Below are 12,345 nucleotides of genomic sequence, written 5' to 3'. Positions count from 1 at the left end.
TGGGCTCTATGCTGAAAGCAGTTTGAGCAGCGGCTCAAACTCCCGAACCGAGGTCATGACCTGAGCCAAAGTTGGACGCTCAACCGAGTCATTTAGGTGCCCCTCAGATACTCCTCTTTAAAAACGTAGTTAAAGTATTAATGTAGACGATGTAAAAATGATTATATGTATCATAAAAAGACCGGAGGGGCACCTAGTTTGCTCAGTCGGTTAAGTGCTCAACTCTTGGTTTCAGCTCAGGTCATGATCTCACGTTTCATGGGTTTGAGCCTGTGTCTGGCTCTGTGCTGATGGCAGGGAGTCTGCCTGCTATTCTCTCTCTCCTTTTCTCTGTGACTCTCTCAAAAAGTAATAAACATTAGGGGGCCTGGGTGGCTCAGTTGGTTAGCATCCAACTTTGGCTCAGGTCATGATCTCACAGTTCGTGGGTTCGAGCCCCGCATTAGGCTCTGTGCTGACTGCTTGCTCAGAGCCTGGAGCCTGCTTCAGATTCTGTCTCCTTCTCTCTCTGCCCCTCCCCTGCTCACGCTTTGTCTCACTGTTTCTCAAAAATAAATGTAAAATTAAAATAAATAAATAAATAAAAATAATAAACATTAAAAAAAAGAGAGAGACTGGGAGGATATGTTCCAAACAGTATATATTGACAGGTAGTAGAATTGATAGAGGTGGGACTTTTATTTAAAAAAAATTTTTTTTTAATTTTTTTTTATTATTTTTGAGAGACAGAGAGAGAGAGAGAGACCAAGCAGGGAAGGGGCAGACAGAAGGAGGCACAAAATCAGAAGTAAGCTCCAGGCTCTGAGCTGTCAGCACAGAGCCCGATGTGGGGCTTGAACTCACAGACCACGAGATCATGACCTGAGCCATAGTGGGCTGCCCAACCGACTGAGCCACCCAGGTGCCCCAACTTTTATTTATTTTTTTAAGTAATCTCTATACCCAACAAGGGGCTCAAAGTCATGACCCTAAGATCAAGAGTCACCTGTTCTACTGACTGAGCCAGCCAGGCACCCCAATAGTGGTGGAACTTTTATTTTCTAAGCTTTTACACTATTTTTTTCTTTAAAAAATTATTCTATAATAGTTTTTATTTTATTTAAAAATTTTTTTAATTTAGTTGAGAGAGAGAGAGAGAGAGAGAGAGAGAGAGAGAGAGAGAGAGAAAGTTGGGGAGGGGCAGAAAAAGAGGCGAACAGAGAATTCAAAGTAAGCTCTGTGCTGACAGCAGTGAGCCCAGTATGGGGCTTGATCTCATGAACTGTGAGATCCTGACCTGAACCCAAGTCAGACGTTCAACTAAGCCACCCAAGTGCCCCTACAATTGTTGTTTGTTTTTTTTTTAAAGATAAGAATAAGAAATAATTATATATTTTTCCTATATTGTCTATCTTTTGAACATTGGTGCATCTCAGTATCAAGTTCACTACACAAACCATTTCTAGAAATGCACATAACAAAAACGTGTATTTCATTATCAAGCCCTGGTTGTCTCATTCGTATCTCCCATTAGACAAAAGTCTTGGGTTTTCTGTATCACCCACTACTGTACCCTCAATGCTAGAGTAGCATCTGGCCAATGAAAGCATTTGGCACATAACTGGCAAATGAATGAGTGAAGAATACATACCTTCTTCTTTCTAAGTTTTAAATATATTGACATATTCTCGGGGCATATGGATGGCTCAGTTGGTTAAGCATCTGACTCTTGATCTTGGCTCCGGTCATGATCCCAGGATTGTGGGATTCAGCACTGTGTCAGATTCTGTGCTCAGTGTGGAGCCTGCTTGAGATTCTGTCTCTCTCTCTCTCTCTCTCTCTGTCCTTTTCCCTTGCTTGTGTGCATACACTCTCTAAAATAAAATGTTTATAGATATATTGACATATTCTTATATTAAGTTTCAAATTAGAATACATGTTAAAGTTATCTGGAAGAAATAAAATGTACTGGAAAATATCTTTGCTTCTGAATCTCACAACTTGCCAAAAATGACTGCTATGGGTTAAATTGTATCCTTACCCCCCAAAAAGTTCTAACCTCTGGTATGTCCAGAATGTGACGTTATTTGGAAATAGGGTCTTTGTAGGTGCAATTAGTTAACATGAGGGCATAGTAGAGAGGATGAGTCCCTAATCCAATATGACTAGTGTCCTAAGAAGATAGCCACGTGAAGACAGAGACACCAGAAGGCAATGTGAAGGCGGAGGACTGGGATGATTAATACATAAGCCAAGGAACACCAAAGACGGCCAGCCAACCACCAGGAGCTAGGAAGGATTTCCCTACAGGTTTCAGAGAGAGCTTGGCTCTGCTGACACCTGGATTTCAAGCCCCTGCCTGCAGAACCGTGAGACAATAGATTTCTGTTATTTTAAGCCACTCAGCCTATGGTGCACGGTGGCCTTGGCTTTGAATTTTTGCAAATAATGGGGGAGGAGGAAACTGTCACCTGAACATCATGACCTACAGGTTTTCAATGACTTTCCAGTTTACTTTCTGATAATGGAAAACATTTTCAAGAACATGCCCAGTCAACACAGGAATGCTAGAAAAGCAAACAATAAAGGGCATGCATGGGGCACCTGGGTGGCTCAATCAGTTAAGCGTCCGACTTTGGCTCAGGTCATGATCTCAAAGTTTTTGAGTTTGAGCCCCGTGTTGGGATCTCTTGCTATCGGTACAGAACCCGCTTTGGATCCTGTGTCCCCCTCTCTCTCTGCCCCTCTCCTGTTTGTGCTCTCTTTCTCACTCAAAAATAAATAAACATTTAAAAATAAGTAAATAAATGGTACACACAAAAAACAAGTAATTGAAATTTTAATATGCCCAGGTATTGACATAAAAAATTTAAAAAGTCAGTGTTACAGCATTGGTTTTTCAAAGGTTAACATTTATAATTAGAGTTAAATTAAATTTCACAAAGTTAAATCTAACACTTCATTTCAATACGAATCTAACTCTTTATAATCTATCAAAATGGTATTATTTCATGTTAGTTTTCCTCTTCTTAAAGCACTGGTATGCATCTTAAGTGAAATGTTAACATGGAGCCCCAATATGTAAAACAGAAGGTGAAGCTGTTGCAGTTGAGGGGACTTTATAGGGGCCTCACTCTTCCCTAGGTGTCACCTGCTAAGTTGCTTAGGGCCTAAAGCATAGTCCGAGAGCCATGGAATTAAAATATTAACAATAAATACTAAGATTTCAATGATAAAGAAAAACTAGGAAGTCCATGTAGTATGCAACACTTTTTAAGCCTCTTGCTTTTCCACATGCTTTTCTTTGGTTTCATCACTTTAGTAAATTCTTTGAACATCACTTGTTTGAATGGCAGCTACGTTAAGCAGAAATTGTACTTCTGCACCTAGGAAACTATCTCCAAGATAGATGCTGTGGAATAGGATCCAATAATAACAGTGATTTTTTAAAAACATTTTTCAGGTAGTCCACTGTTCATACTGATAAAAACAAAACATTTTTCATGAATAAAGCCCCAAAGCCAAGATAATGCTTAGGAAGACGAAACACCACAGTAAGTCTAAAGGAGGTCCCAAGTAAAAGTAAGATCATGGGACCTTAGAGGGACACCCAAACAGGACAGAAAATGCAACAATGGTCACACAATCCTCACACTGAATTATACAGGAATGGCTGGGCTGTGGGGATGTGGACATATGTGCCCAGTGACACTGATGAATGAGAGGAAAGATGTGGTGGACCCGAATGGACACAGATCCACAAGGAAGCATCCACTTAAGGCTACGTGTGGTTAAGAGTTATTAACAGCAAAGAAAGAAATTCATGAGACACGTGGGACTTGCGGTTAGCTGGCTGAACTTGCCCATTAAAAACCTTTCCTTGCTAGTTTGTTCGTGTCACAATCACTGCTACAGATTTCATACACTCTAAGGTACTGCGTATAATGTGCCAGGGTCTATTCTAAGTGCTTTACAAATATTAACTCATCTAATCCTCATAACAACCCTACAAGGGAGGCACTATTATTAGCTCCATCTTTATAGACGAGAAAATAGGCACAGAGAGATTAAGCAACTTGCCCAAGATCATAAGACTTAAAAATGTGGATCTCAGATTCAAATCCCTTTCAAGAGAAGAAATCACACTTGGGCTGGAAGAGAAATGTGTCCTAGAGAAATCCCAGGCGTGGCCTGAGTGAAAAAGGAAAATGCGGCACCAGAATTGATACTCTTTGTGTCCATCACACTGCAAGGGTATGATCTCTAAGCTACTTTTAACAAGATAAATATAAAATGTACACAGATGAACATACCATTTCTTACCCTTGGTAAATCCGAATCTGTTTTGAAATGTGTCAAGTGGAATCATACTATCATAACATGGCTGAATGGCTACACCAATTAAAAGCCGATGCCGGAAGCACATGCTTTTCTCTATCGTAGACTAGCATGAAAAAGACAGTAAATAAATAGTAAGTTTAATATAAAAAAAAAAGTGGTTTCAAACAAGGGTTAAGAATAACCTTGTACATTCCAATTCATTACTTTATCATATTCTTGAATTCTTTGCTTTATGTGAGAAAGTTTATTCTTTAGATAATCACAGCGCTCTTTTTTTTCCAGAAATGTAGGATCCTGAAAAAGAAACACAGCCATTATTTCAGCCTCCAGTTTCCTCAGTGAAGAACACAGAAACAGACATTATCATCTAGAAAATGACCCTTCATGGGAGAGTTTCTGCAACAGATTTCAAAATCTTCCTGATAAGAAGAGCATGTCTCTACATTTTTAAAATAGATTTTACTTTTTATAATAGTGTTAGTTTCACAGCAAAATTGAGTGGTAAATACAGAGAGCTGAGACAACTTTAACTTTCGTAGTTTAAATTATATCAAGGAGCAAATAATAAGTGCAGAAAAAGATTAATAAAAGCTCTCTCCAGGCTCTACTTCTCTGTGCAATTAAGTTAAGGATGGAGTGACAAACATAAAATAACTTAATCTTTTTGAAGGAAATGTCAGTGAAAAGTTCTATATTGGGTGTTCATTTCCCTAGGTTGCTAAACCAGGATGTAACAGAAGACAAAGAGAAGAAACGGTATTCAGGAGCTACTCATGTTCTCTAGTAAGTACCATCTTAACAAATACTAAAAAAGAGGAGCGCCTGGGTGGCACAGTTGGTTGAGCGTTGACTCTTGATTTTGGCTCAGGTCATGTTCCCAGGCTCATGGGATCGACCCCAGGGTCAGACTCTGCACTGACAGCACAGAGCATGCTTGGGATTCTCTCTCCTTCTCTCTCTCTCAAAATAAATAAACAGTAAAAAAAAAAAAAAAAAAAGAAAGAAATATTAAAAAAGAACTACTTTAGCTGAGAGAATCTAAGGTCTGTCAGCTCACCACGGCACCTGGATAAGAAAATACTTTGAAGAAGAAAATGGTTTTACTCACATTCTTTTTTTTCTTAAACTCTTCATGAATTCTTGAAATTCTTTCATGTTCCTAAAAATAATATATTGTATACTTGAATTAAAACACCAGGATTTACTCAAATCATATCTCAAGAATGTCTCAGAAGTACACTGGGAATTAGAACAAAAAATAATTTTTATCTAAGACTATAATGAAAATATTCACACACTAAAATTCAATTCAATGGATACAGATTAGAGGGCTTCCCACTCACCACACACTGGGATCTAGGGGTGAAGAGAGAGAAAGGCCCCTGCCTGTGTGAAACCAGAACGGAGTCTCAGGGCCACTGCTTGCCAGGTGTCTGACCCTGGCAAGCTACTTATCCTGAGGCTCACTTTCCTTACTGGGAACATGGAAATAATAACCACAAGGACTTCATAAGGTTGTGAGAAGCTGTACTTATTTGAAATGATACTTATAAAGTGCTTGGTATGTAATGACTACATTATACACCGGGACTAAGAGGTTGAGACTATTCAATTTTCAAAAATAACTAATAGAAGGTTCCTTCTAACTTTAAGTTTTACAGTAAATATGAAGTTACTTAATGGATTGAACCAAAGGGAACAGATTACTAGAACAATGCCCTCATTTATCTATGTAAACCAGTGCTTTAGAGTTGTCAAACACTGTAAACCTAATAAATAAAAAGAGAAAATATAATAATTTATAGTTCTAAAAGCCTCCCGAGAACATTTTTTTCATCACCCACCCATATCCTTTTTGCAATACATTTTGATTCTTCAGTGTCTTTTGTATGAATTTCAATTGTGTTTTCATCCTTTGCCAGCATCGAGATGACCTTGGTAATTCAACTGTCACCTGTATGAATGGGTCCTGGCCTGGGAGTAAACTAGCTGCCTGGGGCCAGGGGTGCTGTGCTGGAGACACAGCACAGATAAGAGCTGCAAAACCTCTCCTAGAGTCTGTCACAGAAACTGAATTTCAGACAGTGAGGACCAGAGAGATTATTTTGAGCATTATTTCTATTTTGTGGGCTTAGAAAAGTTATGTGATTAATTTTTCAAGGGCACACAACCAGGTTTTTGAGAGAACGTGTGCCTGCAAATGGGCCCGCTGTGCTTGGAAACGCCCCTCCCTGGGGACCTGGTGGGAAATGAACGGGCCTGGCAGGCCCCCACCCATGGCAAAGCTCAGCCTGTGGCCGAGGAGATGTTAAATTTTGTGATACAATTAATATTTCTATTTTATTATTATTTGTAAAATTTTTTAATGTTTATTTTTGAGAGAAAGAGAGAGAGACAGAGAGACAGAGTGAGAGTGGAGGAGGGGCAGGGAGAGAGGGAAACAGAATCCGAAACAGGCTCCAGGCTCTGAGCTGTCAGCACAGAGCCCCACACAGGGCTTGAACTCACGAACTGTGAGATCATGACCTGAGCTGAAGTTGAACGCTCAACCGACTGAGCCACCCCAGTGCCCCTAATATTTCTACTTTAGATAAGAACTAGAGGAGACACTGAGACTGTGGCCTTTTCATCTGGTTACTTACTTGCCATGCTGTGTACAAACCAGAGGAAATGACTATTGTTGATACTGTACAGAAATATCATGGGAAGGCCGAGTCTCAGCCCCTACCAGAATTAGGACTTTACACCCCTCAGTTGCAGACCCACATGCCTGAGCCCTTGCCCATCACACAAAGCCCATACACTGGAGTCCACTGGGTCTAGACTCAAAGACTCCACTGCACAACTGGATTGCTCAGCATCTTATCTGTCAACCAGCTTGCTCTTCCCAGCCTGAGCCAATCCAGGTTCCTGGGGCCTGCTCATGCCTTCCTGTACTCCTTTAAGGGTCTATAAATTTGGGCGTCCTTCTTGGACCTATGGACCTTGCTTGTTTTTCAAGTGGTACTAACTGACCCTTGACCTACAGTATTTGCTGGATTTCTCCTGCTTCCTGGTGCCAGTATGTCACAGATAACACCATTCCATTGCCCCAGGATTGGGAAAATGTTACTACTCTGGTTATTTTGGCTTAGAGAGCTCGTAATTACAAATGATTTAAATGTATACTTAAAAGTTTATCGTTGGGGCGCCTGAGTGGCTCAGTCGGTTGAGTGTCTGACTTCGGCTCAGGTCTTGATCTGACGTCTCTTCAGTTTGAGCCCCATATCGGGCTCTGCGCTAACAGCCTGGAGCATGCTTTGGATTCTAGGTCTTCCTCTCTCTCTGCTGCTCCCCTGCTCGCGCTCTATGTCTCTCTCTCTCTCTCTCTCTCTCTCTCTCTCTCTCAAAAATAAATAAAAACATTAAAAAATAAATTTTTAAAAAAGTTTGTGGTCGGGGTGCCTGGGTGGCTTGGTTGGTTAAACGTCTGACTTCGGCTTTTAAAAAAAAAAAAAAAAAGTTTGTGGTCAAAACAAAGATGCTCAGTCAATATGGATTTCAGGAGCACTATATATACATATATATATTAGTTACATACATACATTGAGTTGTTTGACATTTGTTAAAAATGCTGTGTGAGTTTTAAAAATTTGAATTACAAGGATCCCTGGGTGGTAAGGCCGACTGAGTATCTGACTCTTGATTTTGGCTCAGGTCATCATTTCACAGTTTGTGGAGCCTGCTTAAGATTCTTTCTCTTTCTCTTTCCTACTGCCCCTCTCCCTTGCTCATGCTCTCTCTCTCTTTTTGAAATAAAAAAAATTAAAATTAGGGACGCCTGGGTGGCGCAGTCGGTTAAGCGTCCGACTTCAGCCAGGTCACGATCTCGCGGTCCGTGAGTTCGAGCCCCGCGTCAGGCTCTGGGCTGATGGCTCAGGGCCTGGAGCCTCTTTCCGATTCTGTGTCTCCCTCTCTCTCTGCCCCTCCCCCGTTCATGCTCTGTCTCTCTCTGTCCCAAAAATAAATAAAAAACGTTGAAAAAAAATTTTAAGAAAAAGAAAATTAAAATTAAAAATTTGAATTACATGAATAATAGATTAACACATTGTCTTTTATTTATTTATTATTATTTAAAAAAAAATTTTTTTTTAACATTTATTTATTTTTGAGACACAGAGAGACAGAGCATGAACGGGGGAGGGTCAGAGAGAGGGAGACACAGAATCTGAAACAGGTTCCAGGCTCTGAGCTGTCAGCACAGAGCCCGACGCGGGGCTCGAACTCACGGACCGTGAGATCATGACCTGAGCCGAAGTCGGCCGCCTAACCAACTGAGCCACCCAGGCGCCCCATAACACATTGTCTTTAAAAGGATAGGATATTACACACAAAAGTTCATAGCATTATTCATAACAGCCAAAAACTAGAAACAACCAAAGCGTCCATCAGCTGATAAATGGATAAATGAAATGTGGTATATAGATACAATGGAATAAATACCATAAAAAGGAATGAAATCCTGAATATTCCTACAATATAAATGAACCTTAAAAACATTATGAAAAGAAGCCAGACACAAAAGGCCACATATTGAGGGGGGAGAGGAAGATGGCGGCGTAGGAGGACGCTGGGCTCACTGCGCGTCCTGCTGATCACTTAGATTCCACCTACACCTGCCTAAATAACCCAGAAAACCGCCAGAGGATTAGCAGAACGGAGTCACCGGACCCAAGTGCAGACGAGAGGCCCACGGAAGAGGGTAGGAAGGGCGGCGAGGCGGTGCGCGCTCCACGGACTGGCGGGAGGGAGCCGGGGCGGAGGGGCGGCTCGCCGGCCAAGCAGAGCCCCCGAGTCCGGCTTGCAAAAGCGGAGGGGCCTGACGGACTGTGTTCCGACAGCAAGCGCGACTTAGCGTCTGGGAGGTCATAAGTTAACAGCTCTGCTCGGGAAGCGGGAAGGCTGGAGGACAAAGGGAGGGTGAGCTGCGGAGCCCCCGGACGACAGAGCTCAGTTTGGCGGGGAACAAAGGCGCTCGCCAGCGCCATCTCCCCCGCCCCCCCCCAAGCCAAAATCCCAAAGGGAACCGGTTCCGGCCAGGGAAATTGCTCGCTCCGCGCAAACACCCAACTCTGTGCTTCTGCGGAGCCAAACCTCCGGCAGCGGATCTGACTCCCTCCGGCTGCCACAGAGCCCCTCCTGAAGTGGATCACCTAAGGAGAAGCGAGCTAAGCCTGCCCCCCCCCCCCCCCCCGCCGCCGTGCACCTTGCCTTCCCACCCCAGCTAATACGCCAGATCCCCAGCATCACAAGCCTGGCAGTGTGCAAGTAGCCCAGACGGGCCACGCCACCCCACAGTGAATCCCGCCCCTAGGAGAGGGGAAGAGAAGGCACACACCAGTCTGACTGTGGCCCCAGCGGTGGGCTGGGGGCAGACATCAGGACGGACTGCGGCCCCGCCCACCAACTCCAGTTATACACCACAGCACAGGGAAAGTGCCCTGCAGGTCCTCACCACACCAGGGACTATCCAAAATGACCAAGCGGAAGAATTCCCCTCAGAAGAATCTCCAGGAAATAACAACAGCTAATGAGCTGATCAAAAAGGATTTAAATAATATAACAGAAAGTGAATTTAGAATAATAGTCATAAAATTAATCGCTGGGCTGGAAAACAGTATACAGGACAGCAGAGAATCTCTTGCTACAGAGATCAAGGGACTAAGGAACAGTCACGAGGAGCTGAAAAACACTTTAAAGGAAATGCAAAACAAAATGCAAACCACCACAGCTCGGATGGAAGAGGCAGAGGAGAGAATAGGTGAACTAGAAGATAAAGTTATGGAAAAAGAGGAAGCTGAGAAAAAGAGAGATAAAAAAATCCAGGAGTATGAGGGGAAAATTAGAGAACTAAGTGATACACTAAAAAGAAATAATATACGCATAATTGGTATCCCAGAGGAGGAAGAGAGAGGGAAAGGTGCTGAAGGGGTACTTGAAGAAATTATAGCTGAGAACTTCCCTGAACTGGGGAAGGAAAAAGGCATTGAAATCCAAGAGGCACAGAGAACTCCCTTCAGACGTAACTTGAATCGATCTTCTGCACGACATATCATAGTGAAACTGGCAAAATACAAGGATAAAGAGAAAATTCTGAAAGCAGCAAGGGGTAAACGTGCCCTCACATATAAAGGGAGACCTATAAGACTCGTGACTGATCTCTCTTTTGAAACTTGGCAGGCCAGAAAGAATTGGCACGAGATTTTCAGGGTGCTAGACAGCAAAAATATGCAGCCGAGAATCCTTTATCCAGCAAGTCTGTCATTTAGAATAGAAGGAGAGATAAAGGTCTTCCCAAACAAACAAAAACTGAAGGAATTTGTCACCACTAAACCAGCCCTACAAGAGATCCTAAGGGGGACCCTGTGAGACAAAGTACCAGAGACATCACTACAAGCATAAAACATACAGACATCACAATGACTCTAAACCCGTATCTTTCTATAATAACACTGAATGTAAATGGATTAAATGCGCCAACCAAAAGACACAGGGTATCAGAATGGATAAAAAAAACAAGACCCATCTATTTGCTGTCTACAAGAGACTCATTTTAGACCTGAGGACACCTTTAGATTCAGAGTGAGGGGATGGAGAACTATTTATCATGCTACTGGAAGCCAAAAGAAAGCTGGAGTGGCCATACTTATATCAGACAAACTAGACTTTAAATTAAAGGCTGTAACAAGAGATGAAGAAGGACATTATATAATAGTTACAGGGTCTATCCATCAGGAAGAGCTAACAATTATAAATGTCTATGCGCCGAATACCGGAGCCCCCAAATATATAAAACAATTACTCATAAACAGAAGCAACCTTATTGATAAGAATGTGGTAATTGCTGGGGACTTTAACACCCCACTTACAGAAATGGATAGATCATCTAGACACACGGTCAATAAAGAAACAAGGGCCCTGAATGAGACATTGCATCAGATGGACTTGACAGATATATTTAGAACTCTGCATCCCAAAACAACAGAATATACTTTCTTCTCGAGTGCACATGGAACATTCTCCAAGATAGATCATATACTGGGTCACAAAACAGCCCTTCATAAGTTTACAAGAATTGAAATTATACCATGCATACTTTCAGACCACAATGCTATGAAGCTTGAAATCAACCACAGGAAAAAGTCTGGAAAACCTCCAAAAGCATGGAGGTTAAAGAACACCCTACTAACGAATGAGTGGGTCAACCAGGCAATTAGAGAAGAAATCAAAAAATATATGGAAACAAACGAAAATGAAAATACAACAATCCAAACGCTTTGGGACGCAGCGAAGGCAGTCCTGAGAGGAAAATACATTGCAATCCAGGCCTATCTCAAGAAACAAGAAAAATCCCAAATATAAAATCTAACAGCACACCTAAAGGAAATAGAAGCAGAACAGCAAAGGCAGCCTAAACCCAGCAGAAGAAGAGAAATAATAAAGATCAGAGAAGAAATAAACAATATAGAATCTAAAAAAACTGTAGAGCAGATCAACGAAACCAAGAGTTGGTTTTTTGAAAAAATAAACAAAATTGACAAACCTCTAGCCAGGCTTCTCAAAAAGAAAAGGGAGATGACCCAAATAGATAAAATCATGAATGAAAATGGAATTATTACAACCAATCCCTCAGAGATACAAACAATTATCAGGGAATACTATGAAAAATTATATGCCAACAAATTGGACAACCTGGAAGAAATGGACAAATTCCTGAACACCCACACTCTTCCAAAACTCAATCAGGAGGAAATAGAAAGCTTGAACAGACCCATAACCAGCGAAGAAATTGAATCGGTTATCAAAAATCTCCCAACAAATAAGAGTCCAGGACCAGATGGCTTCCCAGGGGAGTTCTACCAGACATTTAAAGCAGAGATAATACCTATCCTTCTCAAGCTATTCCAAGAAATAGAAAGGGAAGGAAAACTTCCAGACTCCTTCTATGAAGCCAGTATTACTTTGATTCCTAAACCAGACAGAGAC

The 12,345-nt window shown here is 41.7% G+C and overlaps 1 protein-coding gene across 2 annotated transcripts in view; it reads right to left on the bottom strand.

Annotated features, from left to right (window-relative positions):
* Positions 1–2,801: 2,801 nt before the first annotated feature.
* The window catches only part of MARVELD2 (MARVEL domain containing 2), a 33,050-nt gene continuing 23,506 nt past the window's right edge, over positions 2,802–12,345 (bottom strand). For both annotated transcript variants that reach the window (XM_030322492.2, XM_032593301.1), the window contains exons 6-7: positions 5,429–5,479; positions 2,802–4,614 (exon numbers count right to left, since the gene is read on the bottom strand). In XM_030322492.2, the coding sequence (XP_030178352.1) occupies positions 4,492–4,614; positions 5,429–5,479 (174 nt within the window). In that variant the 3' untranslated portion in view covers positions 2,802–4,491. The remainder of the gene's footprint in view (positions 4,615–5,428; positions 5,480–12,345) is intronic.

This window comes from Lynx canadensis, chromosome A1, assembly GCF_007474595.2.
Source record: "Lynx canadensis isolate LIC74 chromosome A1, mLynCan4.pri.v2, whole genome shotgun sequence".
Taxonomy (NCBI): domain Eukaryota; kingdom Metazoa; phylum Chordata; class Mammalia; order Carnivora; family Felidae; genus Lynx; species Lynx canadensis.
Note: the sequence above shows the minus strand (reverse complement) of the source record. Positions and strands in the feature narration are given on the sequence as shown.